The 22,680-nt window shown below is 49.0% G+C and overlaps 1 protein-coding gene across 2 annotated transcripts in view; it reads right to left on the bottom strand.

Moving 5' to 3' along the window:
* Nucleotides 1-22,680, bottom strand: part of LOC147097609 (adhesion G protein-coupled receptor E3-like) — a 146,179-nt gene that overhangs the window by 50,379 nt on the left and 73,120 nt on the right. For both annotated transcript variants that reach the window (XM_085971580.1, XM_085971581.1), the window contains 3 exons: nt 16,433-16,573; nt 12,920-12,987; nt 2,130-2,264 (listed from right to left, as the gene is read on the bottom strand). In XM_085971580.1, coding sequence (XP_085827706.1) covers nt 2,130-2,264; nt 12,920-12,987; nt 16,433-16,573 — 344 coding nt within the window. The remainder of the gene's footprint in view (nt 1-2,129; nt 2,265-12,919; nt 12,988-16,432; nt 16,574-22,680) is intronic.

The following is a 22,680-nucleotide window of genomic DNA, read 5'->3' as shown; positions in this document are numbered from 1 at the left end:
GACCAGGAAGCTTGAAGGTTCCATCCCTGAATTAGCGCTGGAGTGGGCCTATACTCTTTAGAAGTTTAGATGTTGGCCTTTATTGCAAGGGGGTTGGAGTATAAGAGTAAGGAAGTCTTGCTACAATTGTACAGGGCCTTGGTGAGACCACACCTGGAGTACTGTGCACAGTTTTGGTCTCCTTATCTAAGGAAGGATACACTTGCCTTGGAGGCAGTGCAACGAAGGTTCACTAGATTGATTCCTGGGATGAGAGGGTTGTCCAATGATGAGAGATTGTGTAGAATGGGCCGATACTCTCTGGAGTTTAGAAGAATGAGAGGTGATCTCATTGAAACATACAAGATTCTGAAGGGGATTGACAGGGTAGATGCTGAGAGGTTGTTTCCCCCTGGCTGGAGTGTCTAGAACTAGGGGGCACAGTCTCAGGATAAGGGGTCGGCCATTTAAGACTGAGATGAGGAGGAATTTCTTCACTCAGAGGGTTGTGAATCTTTGGAATTCTCTGCCCCAGAGGGCTTTGGATGCTGAGTCTTTGAGTATATTCAAGGCTGAGATCGATAGATTTTTGGACTCTAGGGGAATCAAGGGATATGGAGATCGGGTGGGAAAGTGGAGTTGAGTTCGATGATCAGCCATGATCTTATTGAATGGTGGAGCAGGCTCGAGGGGCCATGTGGCCTACTCCTGCTCTTATTTCTGATGTTCTTATGGCCTTAATAGGAGTTGGTGCTGTGCGGAAGAAAAGTTACAGCAGCCACGATCCCTGATAGTGGCCCAGAGCTTCCTGCTAGAAAGTCGGCACATCTGGGGAGTGGGAACACGGGATTGAGATGAGCTGGAATGCCACCCCGTGGTGGATAGCCTGAGGCAATCACTACCTGAGCTAATACATGGGGAAAAAATGGTTGATTGAGGGAGGGACCAGAGCGCTAATGAAAGATTATGAAAGGATTTGATAGGGTAGACGTAGCGAAGATAGAAACATAGAAACATAGAAGATAGGAGCAGGAGTGGGCCATTTGGCCCCTCGAGCCTGCTCCGCCATTCAATGTGATCATGGCTGATCATCCAAATTCAGTACCCGGTCCCTGCTTTCTCCCCATATCCCTTGATCCCTTTAGCCTTAAGAAATATATCCAATTCCTTCTTGAATATATTTAATGAATTGGCCTCTACTGTCTTCTGTGGTAGAGAATTCCACAGGTTCACCACTCTCTGGGTGAAGAAATTCCTTCTCATTTCTGTCCTAACTGGCTTACCCCTTATCCTTAGACTGTGACCCCTGGTTCTGGACGCCCCGACCATTGGGAACATCCTTCCTACATCCAGTCTATCTAGTCCTGTTAGTGTTTTATAAGTTTCAATGAGATCCCCTCTCATTCTTCTAAACTCCAGCGAGTATAAGCCCATGTTTCCACTTGCAGGCGAGACCAGAACTAGAGTCACTAATAAATCCAATAGGGAATTCAGGAGAAACTTCTTTACCCAGAGAGAGGTTAGAATGTGGAACTCGCTACCACAAGGGATAGTTGAGGTGAATAGCAGAGATGCATTTAAGAGGAAGCTAGATTAGCACATGAGGGAGAAAGGAATAGAGGGTATGCTGTTAGGGTGAGATGAAGAGGGGTGGGAGGAGGCTCGTGTGGAGTGTCATGAATCTCACCATTCATGTAGAACTGACTCATGAGATAACACTGGGCGGCCAGCTGGTGGCGCCGTCCAAGGAAAGCATAAATACTCGGGCGTGGGCCCAGCTTGCTCAGGACGTTTTTGTAACCAGGAACTAGTGATGTAACTAGAATCTCATGGTTGTGAAACAGTTGATTAAAGCCTTGTTTTATACTCAAACCAAGTGCCCTGTAGTTTTCTTACGCCATGGAGCATAAACACCGGCACGGGCCAGTTGGGCCCAGTGGCCTGTTTCTGTGCTGTAAATACTTGGTAATACTTTGCAATAGCTGGTGGTTACTGTGAGCTGGCTTTGCATGGGGGTGAAAGGGAACATTGGTAACAGGAAATGAGTTGCAGCCGAGGTCGCAAGTCAGAGTTGCACGCACGCAAAGAAACAATTTCTCTTTGTGCCGATTGTGCAATGAATCCACCTTAGTTCAGAACCCCCTCCTCACCATCAGGTACCGCTCAGAGTCAAAATCCTCCTCGCTGTGTAACTTTTCACACACGTTGTAATCACGGAAAAAGCCGATGATGGCGCAGTATGGATCGCCAGCCCCGTGTCCAGGCTCGGGACCCGTGTCATTCGCCTGGAAACAGAGAGAGAGAGAGAGACAGAGTGAGATCAGTACACGTCATTACACCAGAAAATACAAGGCAAGAACTTCGACGGTATATGGCCACATGTGCGCCAGTCCTTACTCTCATGTGTAATAGTCAAGGACATCATTGCTGGCATGTGTGATAGTCAGGAACAATATTACTGGCATGTGGGATAGTCAGGAACAATGCAGGAAACTCTCGTTTAAACGGCACCTAAATATCCAGAATTCTCTATTAACCGGCAAAAGTCTCACTCCGAAAACAACACCTAATAACCGGCAATGTTGCCGAGTCCGAGTCTCCCGTGGTGGCCGAGTTAGTCAGTGGGGGTAGTTCTCCAAACTGCCACTACTCGGCTTCTTGGCACTGTCGGAAGTCGGAACACCTCAATACCCCTGTAACAGGAGTCTGACTCTCCCGCGCTGCCGGTAGTCTCTTCTGATCCACCATTTTACAGGGGTACTGTGTGTCTCCCACGCTGCTGGTAGTCATTGCATTGCATTACCCTCAACTGGCAGTACTGTACTTAATCAAGCATCTTCCACCATCCATTTAACACAACATTCTGCAGGTGAGTACCCAATCATACTGCACATTTCTTGATTTTTTAATTTTTGTTTGGTAAAAATAGCCTCGGTCGATAACCCTCTCCGTCATCCGGAATTTTTAATCAACCGGCACCATCCCAGTCCCGTCGGTGCCGGATACCAAAGAGTTTCCTGTAGCAGAACTATTGTGTGTAGCTTGCATTTCCTGCAAGTGTCACACTTCCTTCTTGTCACACTTGCCCCGTCACACTCTCCCAGTGTTTGGTGGCAAAGCCCGTTGTTATAAAGCACCATGGGGTAAAAAATCGGTTGCTTTGTGCCTCCCAATGGGTCGCAAAGCAACTAGCGCCTGGGCGCAGCGATGTTTGCACCGCTCGCAAAATTGACCAGACATTTTGCGGCGTGCTAAACACTACCGCCACGATATCCTGCGCCCGCAAATCGTGACGTCAGTCGCGCGTTCAACGCCCCGGTAGCGCCCCGGACCGGATATTGAGTGGCGCCCCCTGCCTTTCCGGCTGCTGCTAGCAACGACAGGTTGAGGGGAACATTTTACAGTCAGGAAGGGACTGGGGGAGCGCTATTTAAAGGCGACCACTTCCTGCCTTTTTTTGTCGGTGACATTTTTGCACCACGCATTCTGAGAGAGAGAGAGACTTCTGGAGAGATTCAACGCTGTGTGAAGGAGTTTTGGGTACTGAGCAGCACCTTGTAGGTTCATTTTGATTTGACCTTCCTTGCATCAATTTAGAAGAGACTGTGGAGGCTGCACTCTGAGCTCTTTCCCTGGGCCTCTCCATTGTTCTTTCCAGCAGAATTGATGTACAGGTTTCTCCAGGCTGAGATTCAAGGCTGCAATGAGCAGGGTGTGGATGGAGAGCAAGATCGACCCTCCCCTTTAAGAACTGGCCGGCGCCAGTGTGTCTGTGTTCCATTGCTGACTGACATCACATGAGCTTCGCCAGCGCTCTGAGGTAGCGCCTCACTCCTCGGTGTTAGCGCCTTAAGAGAGGTGTGTAGCGCCTGATTTAGCGCTCCAATCACCTCCAGGGACGATTCAAGCCAAGTTTGCAGTCGGAGGCGATAATTAGTGCCAGGCGCTAAACTTTGCGCACGGCCGATAATTGCGCCCCAAACGGGGCGACGACGAATTTCTCCCCCCATATCCTCTGACTCGCCATGAGCAATGCCACAGGACATCTGCTAGTAAAGAAATTAATTTGTTCCCCTCACATATCACAGTTATATAAATTAATTAATTAATTAATCTGTGCGTGCGATATGGGGGAGACGGACAGCTCTGGACAATGTGGTTGTAGAATTCTTACAGCTTGAGCTTATGGAAAACTCTGCTGCCCGTGTCCTAACTCGCACCAAGTCCTGTTCACCCATCACCCCCTGTGCTCGCCGACCTACACTGGCTCCCGATCTGGCAACGCCTCAATTTTTAAAATTCTCATCCTTGTTTTCAAATCCCTCCATGGCCTTGCCCCCCCGCCTATCTCTACAACCTTCCGAGATCTCTCCGCACCTCCAATTCTGGCCTTTTGCACATCCCCGATTTTAATCGCTCCGCCACTGGCGGCCGTGCCTTCAGCTGCCGAGGCCTTAAACTCTGGAATTTCCTCCCTACACCTCTCCTCTCTACCTCTCCTCCCTCTTTTAAGATGCTCCTTAATACCTGCCTCTTTCTCTGTCCTAATATCTCCTTATGTGGCTCGGTGACAAACTTTGCTTGATTACACCCTTGTGAAGCGCCGTGGGATGTTTTACTATGTTAAAGGCGCTATATAAATGCAAGTTCTTGTTAGTCAAAATATCTGGATCTTTATAGAAACATAGAAAAATAGGAGCAGGAGTAGGCCATTCGGCCCTTTGAGCCTGCTCCGCCATTCAATATGATCGTGGCTGATCCTCTATCTCAATACCATATTCCTGCTCTCTCCCCATACCCCTTGATGCCTTTTGTGTCTAGGAATCTATCTATCTCCTTCTTAAATATATTCAGTGACTTGGCCTCCACAGCCTTCTGTGGTAGAGAATTCCACAGGTTCATGACCCTCTGAGTGAAGACATTTCTCCTCATCTCAGTCCTAATTGTCCTACCCCGTATCCTGAGACTGTGACCCCTCGTTCTAGACCCCCCCGGCCAGGGAAAACATCCTCCCTGCATCCAGTCTGTCTAGCCCTGTCAGAATTTTACATGTTTCAATGAAATCCCCTCTCATTCTTCTAAACTCTAGCGAATACAGGCCTAGTCGACCCAATCTCTCCTCATACGACAGTCCTGCCATCCCAGGAATCAGTCTGGTGAATCTTCGCTGCACTCCCTCTATGGCAAGTATATCCTTTCTTAGGTAAGGAGACCAAAACTGCACACAGTACTCCAGGTGTGGTCTCACCAAGGCCCTGTATAACTGTAGTAAGACATCCTTGCTCCTGTACTCAAATCCTCTTGCAATCAAGAGCAATAAAATATAGAAAGGTTAATTGAAGCTCACTTTCATGTCAACAACTGACCAGTTCCAAATGAATTGAACACCTGTGTAAGTGGTGATAATTATTGAACCCTCCCTTCTATTTACAACAGAGGGGGGGGAAAATTCGGTACCTTAGCGCTTCCCATTAGTGCCAGCAGATGACGCTAATGGGGCACTAACGCATTATCGCCGGGACGAGGTGAATCCAGCACCTCATTACCAAATCCCGCTGTGCCAGGATAGCAGGATTCTCCATGGTGCAGGGCGCCATTGACTGCACCCATGTGGCTTTGCGGGCACCGCTTAACATCCTGAGATCTTCCGTAACCGTAAATGTGCATTTGGTGTGCGACCACAGGCAGTGAATCCTCAATGCGAATGCCCGCTATCCTGGCAGCAGCCATGATGCCTTCATCCTGCGCCAGACCGGTGTGCCAGCACACTTCCAGCCACCACATCAAGCTTGCGGCTGGCTGGTCGGAGACAAGGGCTATCTGCTCTCCACCTGGCTCATGACTCTCCTCTGCAACCCCAACGCTCCTGCCCAGCAGTCATAGAATGAGAGCCATGCCGCCACCAGGAACATTATCCGGCAGACCATTGGCCTGCTGAAGCAATGGTGCCGCTGCCTTGACCGCTCGGGAGGAGCCCTCCAGTACTCGGCTGAGCGGGTGTCCCATTTCATGGTGGTCTGCTGCATGCTCCACAAATTGGCCATCATGAGGGCCCAGCCCTTGCCAGCAGGCATTGCGGGACCACCTCAGGAGGAGGAAGAGGGAGAGGAGGAGGAACAGGAGCGAGGGAGGAGGCAGCCACTCAATCGGCCTTCTGGAAGGGCGGCCCGTGACCGCCTCATCAGACTGCGGTTCGAATTAATTAAACCCCAGATCCCCATTGCTCACCAGATCCCCATCATTCCATCCCTGCCGCAGGCCATATCACAGCGCAAAGCTGAAATGAGACACACCACAAAATCATAAATTTATCAATAATCAGTGAACACATATTTACAGCAAAAAGATGAACTATTCACCCTTGTGCAATCCTTTACTGCCTCTTGTTACGGTGCCTTTGCCTACTCCAGTGCTCCTATGAAGTGTTCGCCCAGTGGCTGCAGCAGGGCTGGTGGAAGGCTGCTGAGTGTCTGTGCGGGAGACTTCAGATGGCCTTGCAGGACACCCTCGACCAGCTCTGGGCCTGGAAGGCCCGGCTGTAGACTGCACCACCTCAGCATGGGCGGCAGCAGTCTGGGCTGGCTGGATGACAGGCAGCGACAAGGACAATGACGGAGTGGCAGTGGTGGGAACAGGAATGCTGTCATCCTGAGAGAGGACAGCAGCTTCCTGCTCCACTGACCCACTGCCACTCCCCCAGGGCAGCACCTCAGCATCCCTAGCAATCTGTTGGAACACAGATTGCTGGCCTGCTGCAACACTGTGAAAGCCCTAGTCAACGGTGGTAGACCCAACCACGACGGCAGCAGTCAGAGCTTGCATGGCATCAAGCTGAGACTGCATGAGAGCAGTCTGAGATTGGATGCCACCAAGCATAGACTGCATTACAGCAGTAAGACGTTGTGTCGCTTCTGTCTGTGCTGCAATGGAAGCTGCCAGATCGCCCATCACACGCGGCATCAGGTCTGGGTTGCCATGGTCTCTCTGGGAGTCTACCATCCTTTGCAGACTGGAAATGATGGGCTCCATGATATGCACAGAGCCTTGTGCAGTGTTGGAGGCAGACTCCTTCAAGCTCCTTATCATTGCCGAGAGGCTCTCGGGCACCCTTGCCATTGCACCTATCATCTCCAGGCGCGTGCCCATCACCCTTCTTCTAAAAGCCTCCCCATCGAGGTCCTCGTCTGAGTCCTGTGAAGCAGAACCCGCACACGAACTCGCCCTCCAGGGAACTGACTCCCGAGCTACCCTTTCCCCCTGGCCTTGCTGCAGCCCACTCGTCCCTGGTGCCTCACCCTGTGCAGATCCCGCTACTATACTAGCCTCTAAAGAACACGTAGTGCCAGTATCTGAGCTGGTGCCTGTGGGTGAGACATGCAGTGATGCGGTGTGTTCTTCCTCCTCCTCTTCTGCCCCCGCGCTCTCAGCAGTGCCCTCAGGGACAGGCTGCTGAGGTGCTTGCTCATTATCTGAAAGCATAAAGGCACAAGAGACGGGTTAAGGTGAGGGGAGGGGGGCAGGAAGGGAGAAATGCATGCATATGATTAGCTGGGAAGTGCGAAACGCTTGTGGGGTCAGGGGGAAATGGAAGAAGAAGGAGTAGGGATGAAGACACCATTGTTGTCCCCAAGGGGGGTCAACGTCGCCGGTGGTCACGGCGCCCACCACCTGGTGCCCAATAATCTGCAACACTCTATTTTCCAGCGCAGACAGTGGTTGGGTGTCGGCTTGTCCCCCACCTGTGCGCTCCTGCTCCCTCCTGTTGTGGGTCAAGTTGGCCTGCAAGAGAAAGGAAAGTGTGCGAGTGAGCGTGCAGCAATGTGTTTGGGTGATGTGCCTGCCATAGTTGAATAGCTGTCATTGTGTGCAAGGCGTGAGATGTGGGTGTGAGTGTTGTTAGGTGGAGATTGTTGGTGGTGAGTGCTAGGGGTGTGACGCTTTGGGCAGTGTGTGAAGACTGTGGTTCAGATGGTGGTACGTAGCATTTACAGAAGCATTCACTCATCCTGACCACCCAAGTGCGGTCGTTAAATTTCTTCCTGTACTGTGTGTGGATCCTGGGGACCACAGTATTGCCCGAGACGTGCTGCACTGCCTCCCTCCACTTGTCGCCCTCCGTCTCTCCACAGCTTGATCGCAGAATCTGCGGGCTCTCTCCCTGGGGGCGTGGATCTGCCATGAGTACAGCTGCTTCAGTCCTCTGGCTCCTTCTCCTTGACCTGCTGCTGCTTGCTGAGGCAGCTGCACAGCCAGCAATGTTGAGAATGAGGTGCTGCAACATCAATGAACCTCCCCTTTAAGTACTGAAAAACTCCTGTGGCAATCATGACTTGCGGTTAGACTGCACCTGATGTTGGTCCACCCTTTGAGTGTAACGCCAATGAGCCTGGGCTTAAAGACTTGATTTAGCGCTCCAATCATTTCTTTGAGCAGTGAGAATGAATTTTGCATGCAGCCTAAAGCATTAGTGCCTGGTGCTAATTCTACAACTTTTCTAATTATACTGCCCATTCCTGGGCTAAAACGAATTTCTAGCCCCTCGCACTTGCTAACCTTTCTTTAAAAAGACATGTCAGAAGCACAGATGCTATTTTTATCAATAGATGAGAGGAAGTCTATGTTAAATGTTCAAATGTGTATAACACTCATTTCTTCCGTGACACTTTCCACCTCCGTTTTGTTCCAATGTTAAAATCATGGCCTAGAAATTCAGTTGCGTTTGCGCCCACTTATTGGCTATAAAGTGGTTTGCGCCTGAAGTTTTTTATCGCCTGAAATTCAGATGGACCCTAACATCGGCGTTAGCCGGTAGCGCCGCGCCGGCACCGATGACGTCATCGGTGTGCGCAGCACCCCGGTTGCAATGCTATTCCGGCCCGATGGCCAAATTCAGTTGCGGCCGCCTCGCCCGTGGCAGCCGCAAACAGCGTTTGTGAAACGGGGTCTTGCAGCTCCGAAAGGCCGGCGCATAAAGGTGGAGCGGCGGCCGGCCGCTTTCCCGGCGGCCGCCTGCCCGCACCTCCCTCCCCGGACGCCTGCACCACCCCCCCGCGGCATTGATGTCTGAGTCCCGCGAGCCCGGCACTTCTCCGTGGTGCCGGGCTCATTTGCCGGGGGAATCCACCGGCGATCTGGCGGCTGCAGGCAGCTCCTCCTTAAGAGAAGGAGGAGGCCTGCAGTACCCCAGCCTGCCGCACCGCATCGGGTGCCGCAGCGGGAGCTGGACGCCTGAAAGTGACATTCATCGCCCCTAGCGAGGCGGCCAAACCCTGCAATAGCGCCCGCCGCCGTCTTGGCCCGTCGCAACTGAATTTTAGGCGGGCGCTACGGGAATCCTGGCGAGCGCAAAATTTCGGGCGCAAAAGACCTGGCGGGGCCATACCGAATTTCTAGGCCCAGATCTTCAAACCACATCATCAGAAATGACATTTCAGCTCTGCTGTTCACCCCTCCTATTATTTTCAGCATTACCTATTTCAGGCCTGAGATTTGTATTTGATTTTTTTCAAACTATATTTGGCATTTGCACCTCATTTATATTGCAAAGAGCAGCAGGCTGCTCCTACACACCAGCTCAAAGAATGAAGTGTTGCTTCTGAGAGTGCAGGGCAAGACAAGGCCATTCAACCCAGCAAGACTGCTCACTCCGCAGACCATATATTTTTCTTTGCCCATCCCTAGTCGCCCTTGAGAAGGTGGTGGTGAGCCTCCTTCTTGAACCGCTGCAGTCCGTGTGGTGAAGGTACTCCCACAGTGCCGTTAGGGAGGGAGTTCCAGGATTTTGACCCAGCGGCGATGAAGGATCGGCCGATATACTTCCAAGTCAGGATGGTGTGTGACTTGGATGGGGACTTGGAGGTGGTGGTGTTCCCATGCGCCTGCTGCCCTTGTCCTTCTAGGTGGAAGAGGTCGCGGGTTTGGGAGGTGCTGCCGAAGAAGCCTTGGCGAGTTGTTGCAGTGCATCTTGTAGATGGTACACACTGCAGCCACGGTGCGCCGGTGGTGGAGGGAGTGAATGTTTAAGGTGGTGGAGGGGGTGATTATTTTATCAAGGAATGCTCCTCTTCAAACCACCTGTTGATCTCCTGTTTTAAGGAAGACTAAATGGTCAATTCGCTGGTCTTGCACACTTGGAGGGGAGCTGCACACAAGGAGAGCACAGATCGGACAATAGGGCGACAGTGTTGTAGCCCTGTCTCCAACCTGTGCTCACTGGGAGCATGGGATTGGTGAACGTAACTTCAAGTTTCTCCCCTTACCTCCACTGTCACAAAAAGCTAAGTAATGCTGTTAATAACTCTAACCGCCATTCTCCCTTCTCATTGGGTATCAACCCCGTCAACTTTAAAAAGGTGTTAATTGACCCCGAAGTAAAAGTCTTCTCTAAGATTCGAACCAATGTTCTCCACAAGCTCTTTGTGTCAGTCGTGGCTCAGTGGGTAGTACTTGTACCTCTGAGTCAGAAGGTTGTGGGTTCATAGACCCACCCCAGAGACGTGAGCACTAAAAACTAGGCTGACACTCCAGGGCAGCACTGAGGGAACGCTGCACTGTCAGAGGTGCACCTTCTGCCCTCTTAGCTGGATGTATACGATCCCATGGCATTATTTCAAAGAAGAGCAGGGGAGTTCTCCCCAGTGACCTGGCCTATGTTTATACTTCAACCAACAGATTATCTGGTCACTATCACATTACTGTTGGTGGGATCTTGCTGTGCGCAAATTGGCTGCCGTGTTTCCTACATTACAAGAGTGACTCCACTTCAAAAAGTACTTCATTGGCTGTAAAGTGCTTAGGGATGTCTTGAGGATCTGAACGGTGCGATATAAAGGCAAGCCATCCTCTTTTATTTCCACAAGCTCCCTTGTTGAGCAGCTTGTGTGCTGGGAATGCCATCTCTCAATCAGGTGGGTGAGGTGAATTACTAGGCCTGTTCAGCTGGAGCATCGGGCCGTTCATCTCAGCACTGCTGCCCCAAGTGCTTCGTGCCCGTTGGCACCTATGTCTAGGTCTAAACCACATTCAGATAAGAATAGGGTTAGAGTCAGTGCCCAACTAGCCAAGAGCCTTGGTGGTGATCTACACAAGTGGTGGAGATGGTACCTTGTCCGGAGATGGACTGCCGAGCCTTAATTCTTTTTAAACAGCCAAAGACAGAAACTATTGTGGAAGAGGATCAAGAGTGAAGAGGTTCGGGAAGCCAAAGATACAACCTCCACAATGAATCCCGATTCAGTCTTCATTGAAAGTCCACACATATAATAGTTCCGTTATGGGTCATTGGTTACTGGCCGGGCCCCTTTTTAACCTGCTCTTTAGCTCAGGGCCGATTATTGAGCCTTTGATCCCACTCCGACTGAGATTATCTAACTGCACAAACTGGGGCTTCACAATGGATCTTAACCTATCAAAGAAAAGAGAGACTTGCATTTCTATAGCACCTTTCACACCTTCAGGACGTCCCAAAGCGTTTTACAGCCAATGAAGTAATTTTTGAAGTGTAGTCGCTGCTGTAATGTGGGAAACGCAGCAGCCAATTTGCGCACAGCAAGCTCCCACAAACAGCAATGTGATAATGACCAGATAATCTGTTTTAGTGATGTTGGTTGAGGGATAAATATTGGCCCAGGACACCGGGGATAACTCCTCCCTGCTCTTCTTCACAATGATAGCATGGGATCTTTTACATCCACCTGAGAGGGCAGTAATCAAGCGAGGTCTGGCCAACAACTTCTACAGCAACAATATATTTTGAACTGAAATCTGAAAGATGAGACTTTAAATGATGTTAATCTGTCCCAGTCACACAGTGCCTGGGTGCATTCACCCACTGAGCCACCGAGAGGAGCTAACTCTCGTGTTATTAATCCTGCAATGGACACAAGTGCAGTGCATCAAATAACAACTACACCTCTTGTTCGTTAGTGATCGGCCTTGAGAAATATCAAGAAGGCCATGTCCTCCTAAACCCGTGACCTCTACCACCTAGAAGGTCAAGGGCATCAGGTGCGTGGGAACATCCTCACCTCCAAGTTCCCCTCCAAGTCACACGCACACCAACCCGACTTAGACATATATCGGCCCTTCCATCATCGTCGCCGGGCCAAAATCCTGGAACTCCCTCCCTAACAGCACTGTGGGAACACCTTCTGATTCCTGGGATGGCAGGACTGTCGTATGAGGAGAGATTGGGTCGACTAGGCCTGTATTCTTTTTTTTTTTATTCGTTCATGGGATCTGGGCGTCACTGGCAAGGCCGGCATTTATTGCCCATCTCTAGTTGCCCTTGAGAAGGTGGTGGTGAGCCGCCTTCTTGAACCGCTGCAGTCCGTGTGGTGAAGGTGCTCCCACAGTGCTGTTAGGTAGGGAGTTTAGAAGAATGAGAGGGGATCTCATTGAAACATATAAAATTCTGACAGGGCTAGACAGACTGGATGCAGGGAGGATGTTTCCCCTGACTGGGGGGGTTCTAGAACGAGGGGTCACAGTCTCAGGATACGGGGTAGGACATTTAGGACTGAGATGAGGAGAAATTTCTTCACTCAGAGGGTGGTGAACCTGTGGAATTCACTACCACAGATGGCTGTGGAGGCCAAGTCACTGAATATATTTAAGAAGGGGATAGATAGATTTCTAGACACAAAAGGCATCAAGGGGTATGGAGAGAGAGCGGGAGTATGTTCTTGAGGTAGAAGATCAGCCATGATCATATTGAATGGCGGAGCAGGCTCGAAGGGCCGAATGGCCTACTCCTGCTCCTATTTTTCTATGTTTCTATGTTTCACCATACGGACTGCTGCGGTTCAAGAAGATGGCTCACCACCACCTTCTACAGGGCAATTAGGGATGGGCAATAAATGCCGGCCCTGCCAGGGACGCGTACATCCCAGGAATGAATTTTTTTTAAAGAATAATGCCAAAGTAAAAGAAAAGGGCCTACCTGCGCTGACCCCGTCTCCACGGTTACGGCTGAACATTTGGTAAAATCAGCGGAAGGGCAGTCAAATTCTAGGGAGAAATACAGGAAAAATGAACCACAGCAGAACTTTATCATTTTTCTACAGTAACCTCATATTCAAAAAAATATCAATAAAGCAACCTACAAATCTATGACACAATCTGGGATCCATGAAAGTGCACTAAGTTCATTCTAAAGAAATAAACTCAGGAGTAATTTTGTTCAAGACATTGAAAAAGTACGTTATAGAGAGGGACATTTAAGATTCTCCTTAAAACTGACATCTTTGACTAAGCTTTTGGTCATCTGTCCTACTATCTAGGGCCCTGGAGAGACCCTGGAGTATTGTGTACAGTTTTGGTCTCCTTACTTAAGGAAGGATATACTTGCCATAGAGGGAGTGCAACGAAGGTTCACCAGACTGGTTCCTAGGATGGGGGGATTGTCCTATGAGGAGAGATTGAGTAGACGAGGCCTATATTCTCTCGAGTTTAGAAGAATGAGAGGTGATCTCATTGAAACATACAAAATTCTTACAGGGCTTGACAGGGTAGATGCAGAGAGGATGTTTCCCCTGGCTGGGGAGTCTAGAACCAGGGGTCACAGTCTCAGAATAAGGGGTCGGCCATTTAGGGCTGAGATGAGGAGAAATTTCTTCACTCAGAGGGTGGCGAATCTTTAGAATTCTCTACCCCAGAGGGCTGTGGAGGCTCAGTCATTGAGTATATTCAAGATAGAAAGCGATAGATTTTTGAATATTAAGGGAATCAAGGGATATGGGGATACTCCAGGAAAGTGGAGATGAGGTAGAGGATCAGTCATGATCTTATTGAATGGCGGAGCAGGCTCGAGGGGCCAAATGGCCGACTCCTGCTCCTGTTTCTTATGTTCTTATCTCTTTAAGTGGCTCGGTGTCAAATTTTGTTTGATAATGGTCCTGTGGCGCACCTTAAAGGCGCTATATAAATGCAGGTTGCTCTTGTTGTGCTGTACATTCTGCGGTTCCACAACTTTGATCAGGTGACCAGAGCTACACACAGTCTTCTTCTTCTTAGGCAGTCCCTCGGAACCGAGGATGGCTTGCTTCCTCACTGAAAATGAGTTCTCAGGTGGCTGATGCGTCCAATGCAGGACCTACAGTCTCTGTCACAGGTGGGGCAGACGGTGGTTGAAGGGGCGGGTGGGGTGCTTGGCTTGACGTGCGCTCCTTGCGCTTGGCTTCCACTTGCTCCCGGCGAAGAGACTCGAGGTGTTCGGCGCCTTCCCGGATGCTTCTCCTCCATTTTGCGTGGTCTTCGGCCAGGGATTCCCAGGTGTTGGTGGGGATGTCACACTTTTTCAAGGAGGCTTTGAGGGTGTCCTTGAAGCATTTCCTCTGCCCACCTGGGGCTCTCTTGCCGTGTCGGAGCTCCGAGTAGAGCGCTTGTTTTGGGAGTCTCGTATCGGGCATGCAGACGATGTGACGTCCATCGGAGCTGATTGCACATATACAGGTGAGGTCTGACCAACATCTTCTGCAACAACAGTACATTTTGAACTATTGTATGTATGATGTGAGCTGTGTAGTAATTGAGGCTGGGAACAAGGTTGCTGCTGCTCTTTTCCTATGTATATATTTTCTAACACGTCCACAGGTGGGTAGCACAGGAAGAGCTGAGCTCACAGGAAGAAAGTTGCATATCTCTAGTTAAATTGAGCTGTTGTAGGGGTGGGGGGGGGGAGGGATTTAAACTCCCTCCGGGAAACAAGGTGCTTTCGGAGTTAAAATTGAGGCGGTCGTTATGCGCCCCGTTCCCACTCTGCTGCCATAGTTCCCGGGGCCTTCCATTGGGTGACCTAGGCAGCTGCCTGAATCAGGTATGAGCCTCATTAATCCATGCACACTGGGGTCCTGCGATGTAAACAGGACAGCGGTGCAATTTTAGCGGTCTATTGGGCAGCGTGTGGCCCCTGGAAGCTCCGCTCAGTAAAATCTGGCGGGCAAGGGGAAAAGGCCTGAAAGCCATGGATTGCTTTTCTACGTTAAGGGCTCTATATAAATGCAAGTTGTTGTTGTTAGCCTCTGGGCAAAGCACAGAATCTATGTATCATAAGAACATAAGAAATAAGAGGAGTAGGCCATACGACCCCTCGAGCCTGCTCCGCCATTCAATAAGATCATGGCTGATCATCGACCTCAACTCCACTTTCCCGCCCGATCTCCATATCCCTTGATTCCCCTAGAGTTCAAAAATCTATCAATCTCAGCCTTGAATATACTCAAAGACTCAGCATTCACAGCCCTCTGGGGCAGAGAATTCCAAAGAGTCACAACCCTCTGAGTGAAGAAATTCTTCCTCATCTCAGTCCTAAATGGCCTACCCCTTTATCCTGAGACTATGCCCCCTAGTTCTAGACACTCCAGCCAGGGGAAACAACCTCTCAGCATCTACCCTGTCAGTCCCCCTCAGAATCTTGTATGTTTCAATGAGATCACCTCTCATTCTTCTAAACTCCAGAGAGTATCGGCCCATTCTACACAATCTCTCATCATAGGACAGCCCTCTCATCCCAGGAATCAATCTAGTGAACCTTCGTTGCACCGCCTCCAAGGCAGGTATATCCTTCCTTAGATAAGGAGACCAAAACTGTGCACAGTACTCCAGGTGTGGTCTCACCAAAGCCCTGTACAATTGTAGCAAGACTTCCTCACTCTTATACTCCAACCCTCTTGCAATAAAGGCCAACATGCCATTTGCCTTCCTTATTGCTTGCTGTACCTGCATGCTAGCTTTCTGTGTTTCTTGCACGAGGACACCCAAATCTCTCTGAACACCAACATTTGAAAGTTTCCCACCATTAAAAAAATATTCTGTTTCTCTATCTTCCTACCAAAGTGAATAACCTCACATTTCCCTACATCGTAATCTCAGCAAAGTTTGCTGCCTCAAGAACTTGTTCTCTGTAGAATGGGTGCGGGGTGTGGTTTACTTCAGTGCTGCCCTGCTTGAAGGAGGTTGCACTATGTTAGTGTCTCGTTCAATCTCTCCAGAAAGAAAGAAAAGGAAGGAAGAAATAAAGAAGGAAAGAAGGAAAAGAAGAAAGAGTTGCATTTATATAGGGCCTTTCACAACCTCAAGACGTCCCAAAGCACTTTACAGCCAATGAAGTAGTTTTTGAAGTGTGGTCACTGTTGTAGGAAATGCAGCCGCCAATTTGTGCACAGCAAGCTCCCACAAACAGCAATGTGATAAAAACCAAATAATCTGTTTTAGTGATGATGGTTGAGGGATAAATGTTGGCCAGGACTTCCCAGTTCTTCTTCGAAATAGTGCCATGGAACCTTTTACGTCCACGAGAGAGCAGACGGGACCTCAGTTTAACGTCTGATCCGAAAGACGGCACCTCTGACAGTGCAGCACTCCCGCAGTACTGCACTGGCGGGTCAACCTTGCAGCTGAAGGAGAGAGAGCACAAACAAACGGAAATCAGAGGAATAAAATGTAAAGCTCTTACCGACGCATATATCACTGTGATTCAGTCTGGTGCCTCCAGAAGATGATATGAAGCCAGGGTTACAGGTGCAGGTATAACTCCCTACTGTGTTGCTACAGTTTGTGTGAGGGCCACACCGGTTCGAAAGACATTCATCAATATCTGTAACAGAGAGCTGGAGATTATCACATTGCATGCTGAGAACAATGGACATCCATTACAGCGCGCGTGTGTATGTTCGCACTGCGGGAGCGAAAGTCCGTATTACGCTGGTACCTCGCTATTCTTTCTGGGCTGTCTGTGAGGCCAGCACACGATGAGTTAAAAGTTAAAATAGCTTTCTGTTGAACATGGGGATTTTAAAGCAAAGGGGAAAAAAATTTGGTTGCGCCTCCTTTGTGGTGCTGACTTCACCGGGGCGTTACCCGAAAAAGTTAGCGCCCCCGCGCCCGAGATTTACTGGTAGCGCCCCAAGAGGGAGGCAGGGCGCTACTGGAAGTGCTCCCCCTCTCTCTTGGGGTGCTTCCAGGGAATAACGCGACGTTATGCTCCGGCGGCACGTAGCGCTGCGGTACTGCAGGCCTTCCTCCTCTTATTAAAGGGGAGGGGCCTACCGCAGCGCGACCCGGGGCCCAGCTGGGTCACCAGGGAGCGGGGTGCTGGCAAAAGAGCCCGACACTCAAATGGAGTGCCGGGCTCACGGAGCGCGGCCGCACCCCACAGGGGGAACTGAAGAGGAGGCCGAGGACAACAGAGGGGGCAAGTGCTGACAGGCGGCCAGCAACAAAAATGGCCGCCTGGCACCTCCCCTTTAATTATCGCCACCCTGGTCGCATGTATGCCCCCTGGCCCTGTTGGACACAGCATCCGGCGGTAAGTCAGGGGCCGCTACCGAAGTTTGCGGCCGAGGCTCGAGCGGGGCGCTGCGCACGGTGATGACATCATCGCTGGAGGTGCAGCGTCACGGGGCGCTATCAGTTACCGCCGCCACTAACCTCCCGCTGAATTTAGTGGGAGGCGGTAGCAGCGCCGTGCCCGGGCGCTAACGGGAGGCGCAAATCAAGCAAATTTTGCCCCCAAGGTATCCACACAGGAAAGTGAAATATTTAGAATGTGTAAGAGTCAGTCAGCCATACCTGTAATGGTCTGGAATATGTCAGCTTGGTCACTTGTGTTTAGGAGAATGGGAAGTTAGAATCATAGAATCATAGAATGGTTACAGCACAGAAGGAGGCCATTCGGCCTGTCGAGCCCGTGCCGGCTCTCTGCAAGAGTACTTCAGCTAGTCCCACTCCCCCGCCCTTCCCCCGTAGCCCTGCAAATTGTTTTCCTCCACGTACTTATCCAATTCCCTTTTAAAAGTCACGATTGAATCTGCCTCCACCGCCCTCTCAGGCAGTGCATTCCAGATCACAACCACTCGCTGCATAAAAAAGATTTTCCTTGTATTGCCTTTGGTTCTTTTGCCCACCGTCTTAAATCTTGTGTCCTCTGGTTCTCGACCCTTCCGCCAATGGGAACAGTTTCTCTCTATCTACTCTGTCTAGACCCCTCATGATTTTGAACACCTCTATCAAATCTCCTCTCAACCTTCTCTGCTGTAAGGAGAACAACCCCAGCTTCTCCAGTTTATCCACGTAACTGAAGTCCCTCATCCCTGGAACCATTCTTGTAAATCTTTTCTACACCCTCTCTAAGGCCTTCACATCCTTCCTAAAGTGTGATGCCCAGAATTGGATAATACTCCAGTTGAGGCCGAACCAGTGTTTTATAAAGGTTCATCAGAACTTCCTTGCTTTTGTACTCTATGCCTCTATTTATGAAGCCCAGTATCCCGTATGCTTTTTTATCCGCTTTCTCCATTTGCCCTGCCACCTTCAACGATTTGTGCACATATACCCCTAGGTCTGTCTGTACATGCACCCCCTTTAGGATTGTATAGCGGCAATAAAACAATTAAAAGAGTTAAGTGCCTGGTTGTTTAGTTTATGTTGTTATTCTGGTGGCATTTGTGTGTACCTTTGCTGTACTATGATTTATTGGTAGTACGCATGGAATGTGGTGATCAAAGGTGAAAATTGGTATAAGGAAGGTAAGGGAACAACCCGGTTAGTAGCTCACACAGGAATCGTAAAGTGCGGTGTCTCAGCAGCTCGCTCTCATACTGGAATGATGTAGCACGGAAAGGGCTGAGCACTCATACTGGTTGCGGACTGTATGAGGTTCCCTGCATTGCTACAACTGAGTGTGTGGCCGGAATTTTGCCGGCGCTCAGAGTGCGGGATTGGAGGCGGGACTGCGGTCAAAATCACAAAGATTGACAGCGGGCAGGAAACCCGCTGTCAACCCGCCTCCAATCAATCTTCCCAAGTGTTGGGTCCCCGATTTGTGCATGGACCCGACACCGAGCGGCGTGAAGTGGATTATAGCCACTTACTTGGCTGTTAACAGGTACTTGATACTTGTTAACAGGCTCTTTTTCAATTTTGCCACTTCTGCCTCGGGTTTCCCGATGTCCGGACACCACGCCAGGTAAGTGCGGCGTGTTGTGAGTCTGCTGTAATGTTTCTGCATTGATGACAGCTGCAGAAGTGGTGTGAAGGATCCAATGGTGCACTGGTGAGTTTCAGAGGTAAGAAAATGTTGGGAAAATCATTTTTAATGCATTTACACTTTGCTGTGGGTAACAAGTTTTGAATTGGCTGTCTAGTCTTACCTCATTGGGAGAACCTCTCTCACCAGTGACTGATCGTTTCTGTAACCTCACCTGCAGCTGCCATCTGTTCTAGCCTAAGGAGGGGGTCACTGGAGAGCCTGGGTGCAAGAGCTCACCTGTGAACAGTCAGTGTCAGTGTTTGCAGCACCTCAATGCTGTCAAACACTGAGAAATCAGCTGTCAAAGAAAAATTGTGCATGGTCCCTTTAAGAAAACCGGCAGATGACACGTCATCAAATGACGTCATCTGACCGGCTTCCTCTTAATTGGCTGGCAATGTAAAATCACGTCTGTGGGCCGGATGCAGTTGGGGGCGGGACTGGAACTCGGAAACCAGCTGACCCGCTCCCAAGCCACCTCCATTTGCAAAATCGCAGCCTATGTGTGTGCAATCTGGTGTTTAAAGTTACAAAACAAAAAAGAACAAGAAAGCAGTCCATCACACACATTTATATATGTGCACACCTATGTGTACATGTGCGTGAAAGCCCCTGATAAACCATTTCAAATAAATACTGGGGCCAATTTCAGTCCCCATTACACCCTGCAAATGGGCGCAGTCGGGGCATAATTCTTGCAATAATTTGGGCAAATTCAATTCTGCCTGAATTTTGCCCATTGCACTCCTCATTCTATTTTCTGATGGGCTCTGGGGCAGGAGGGTGAAGTTCACATCTCAACCTGGCAGGAGCTTACATAAGAACATAAGAACATAAGAAATAGGAGCAGGAGTAGGCCAATCGGCCCCTTGAGCCTGCTCCACCATTCAATAAGATCATGGCTGATCTGATCCTAACCTCAAATCTTCTATCACTCTCCATCCACCCGAACCCATGTGATCTCCCAGGAGAGGCGAGAAACCAGATAAAAAACCCAATGGCCAATTTGGGAGAAAAAATCTGGGAAATTCCTCTCCGACCCATCTAGGTGATCGAAACTCGTCCAGGAGATCACTCTGTCCCTATATTTTCTACAGTACTTACCTTCTGTAAAGGCGATCTCCACCCCAGCCAGGAACAGGAATAAAACCATCTCCTGAAATCTAACACAGAATTAGAACACAAGAAGTAGGAGCAGAACCAGGCTACATGGCCCCTGGGCCCACTCCACTACCCACAGGGCCATGACCATTCCGAACCTAGACTCATGGCCAATTTCCTGCCTGCTCCCCGTAACCCTTAATTCCCTTTACTTCTAGGAAACTATCTATTTCTGTTTTAAATTTATTTAATGATGTAACTTCCACAGCTTTCTGGGGCAGCAAATTCCACAAACCTACCACCCTCTGAGTGGAGAAGTTTCTCCTCATCTCAGTTTTGAAAGAGCAGCCCCTTATTCTAAGATTATGCCCCCTAGTTCTAGTTTCACCCATCATTGGGAACATCCTCACCGCATCCACCCGATTAAGCCCCTTCACAATCTTATATGTTTCAATAAGATCGCCTCTCATTCTTCTGAACTCCAATGAGTAGAGTCCCAATCTACTCAACCTCTCCTCATATGACCACCCCCTCATCCCCGGGATTAACCGAGTGAACCTTCTTTGTACTGACTCGAGAGCAAGTATGTCTTTTCTTAAGTATGGACACCAAAACTGTATGCAGTATTCCAGGTGCGGTCTCACCAATACCTTGTACAACTGCAGCAATACCTCCCTGTTTTTATATTCTATCCCCCTAGCAATAAAAGCCAACATTCCATTGGCCTTCTTGATCACTTGCTGCACCTGCATACTAACTTTTTGAGTTTCGTGCACCAGGACCCCCAGATCCCTTTGTACAACAGTACTTTCCAGTTTCTTGCCATTAAGATAATAACTTGCTCTATGATTTTTCCTGCCAAAGTGCATAACCTCACACTTTCCAGTATTGTATTCCATCTGCCAAATCTCTGCCCACTTACTTAGCCTGTCTATGTCCCTTTGCAGGTTTTTTATGTCCTCCTCACTCACTACTTTCCCTCCCATCTTTGTATCATCTGCAAACTTTGATATGTTACACTCGGTCCCCTCCTCCAAATCGTTAATATAGATTGTAAAGAGTTGGGGTCCCAGCACTGACCCCTGCGGAACACCATTAGTTACTGATTGCCAGTCTGAGAATGAACCATTTATCCCAACTCTCTGCTTTCTGTTAGAGAGCCAATCCTCCACCCACGCCAGAATATTACCCCCAATCCCGTGATTTTTTATCTTGAGCAATAATCTTTTGTGTGGCACCTTGTCAAATGCCTTTTGGAAGTCTAAATACACTACGTCCACTGGTTCCCCTTTATCCACCCTGTATGTTACTTCCTCAAAGAACTCAAGCAAATTTGTCAAACATGACTTCCCCTTCATGAAATCATGCTGAGTTTGTCCTATTAAATTATGTTTATCCAAATGTCCCGTTACTGTCTCCTTAATAATGGACTCTAATATTTTACCAACCACAGATGTTAGGCTAACAGGTCTATAGTTTCCAGCCTTCTGCCTACTACCCTTTTTAAATAAGGGTGTTACATTAGCAGTTTTCCAATCTGCCGGGACCTTTGCTGAGTCCAGGGAATTTTGGAAAATTACCAATGCATCCACAATCCCTAACGCCACCTCCCTCAAGACCCTAGGATGTAAGCCATCAGGTCCAGGGGGTTTATCCGCCTTGAGTCCCATTATTTTACCAAGTACCACTTCCTTAGTGATTTTAATCGTATTTAGCTCCTCCCCCCCTAGAGCCCCCTGTTTGTCCAGTGTTGGGATATTCTTAGTGTCCTCTACCGTAAAGACTGATACAAAATATTTGTTCAGCGTTTTTGCCATCTCCATGTTTCCCACCATTAATTTCCCGGTCTCATCCTCTAAGGGACCAACATTTACTTTAGCCACCCTTTTTCTTTTTATATAACTATAGAAACTTTTGCTATCTGTTTTTATATTTTTTGCTAATTTACTTTCATAATCTATCTTCCCTTTCTTAATCAATCTTTTAGTTATTTTTTGCTGTCTTTTAAAGACTTCCCAATCTTCCATCCTCCCACTAGATTTGGCTACCTTATATGCCCTTGTTTTTAGTCGGATACTATGCTTAATTACTTTACTTAGCCACGGATGGCTATCTTTTCTTTTACACCCTTTTTTCCTCAGTGGAATATATATTTTTTGGAAGTTGTAAAATAACTCCTTAAATGTACACCACTGATCATGTACCGTCTTACCCTTTAATCTATTTTCCCAGTCCACTCTAATTCATTAATATAATATAATCCCACTCCAAAATCTAGGCTGACACTCCATGGCAGCACTGAGGGAGTGCAGCACTGTCAGAGGTGCCGTCTTTCAGAGGAGACGTTAACCCGAGGCCCCGTCTGCTCTCTCACAGGTGGACGGAAAAGATCCCATGGCGTTATATAGAAGAAGAGCGGGAGAGTTCTCCCCGGTGTCCTGAGCCAATACTTAATCCTCAATCAACATCACTAAAACAGATGATCTCATTGCCGTTTGTGGGAGCTTGCTGTGCGCCAATTGCCTGCTGCGTTTCCTACATTACTTTCTCGGACTCAGTTCTGCCTCCACTTC

Source organism: Somniosus microcephalus, chromosome 31, assembly GCF_052327205.1.
Source record: "Somniosus microcephalus isolate GS21.2 chromosome 31, FLI_Smic_1.0, whole genome shotgun sequence".
Taxonomy (NCBI): domain Eukaryota; kingdom Metazoa; phylum Chordata; class Chondrichthyes; order Squaliformes; family Somniosidae; genus Somniosus; species Somniosus microcephalus.
The sequence above is the reverse complement of the archived record's forward strand: the minus strand, read 5'-3'. Positions and strand labels throughout refer to the sequence as shown.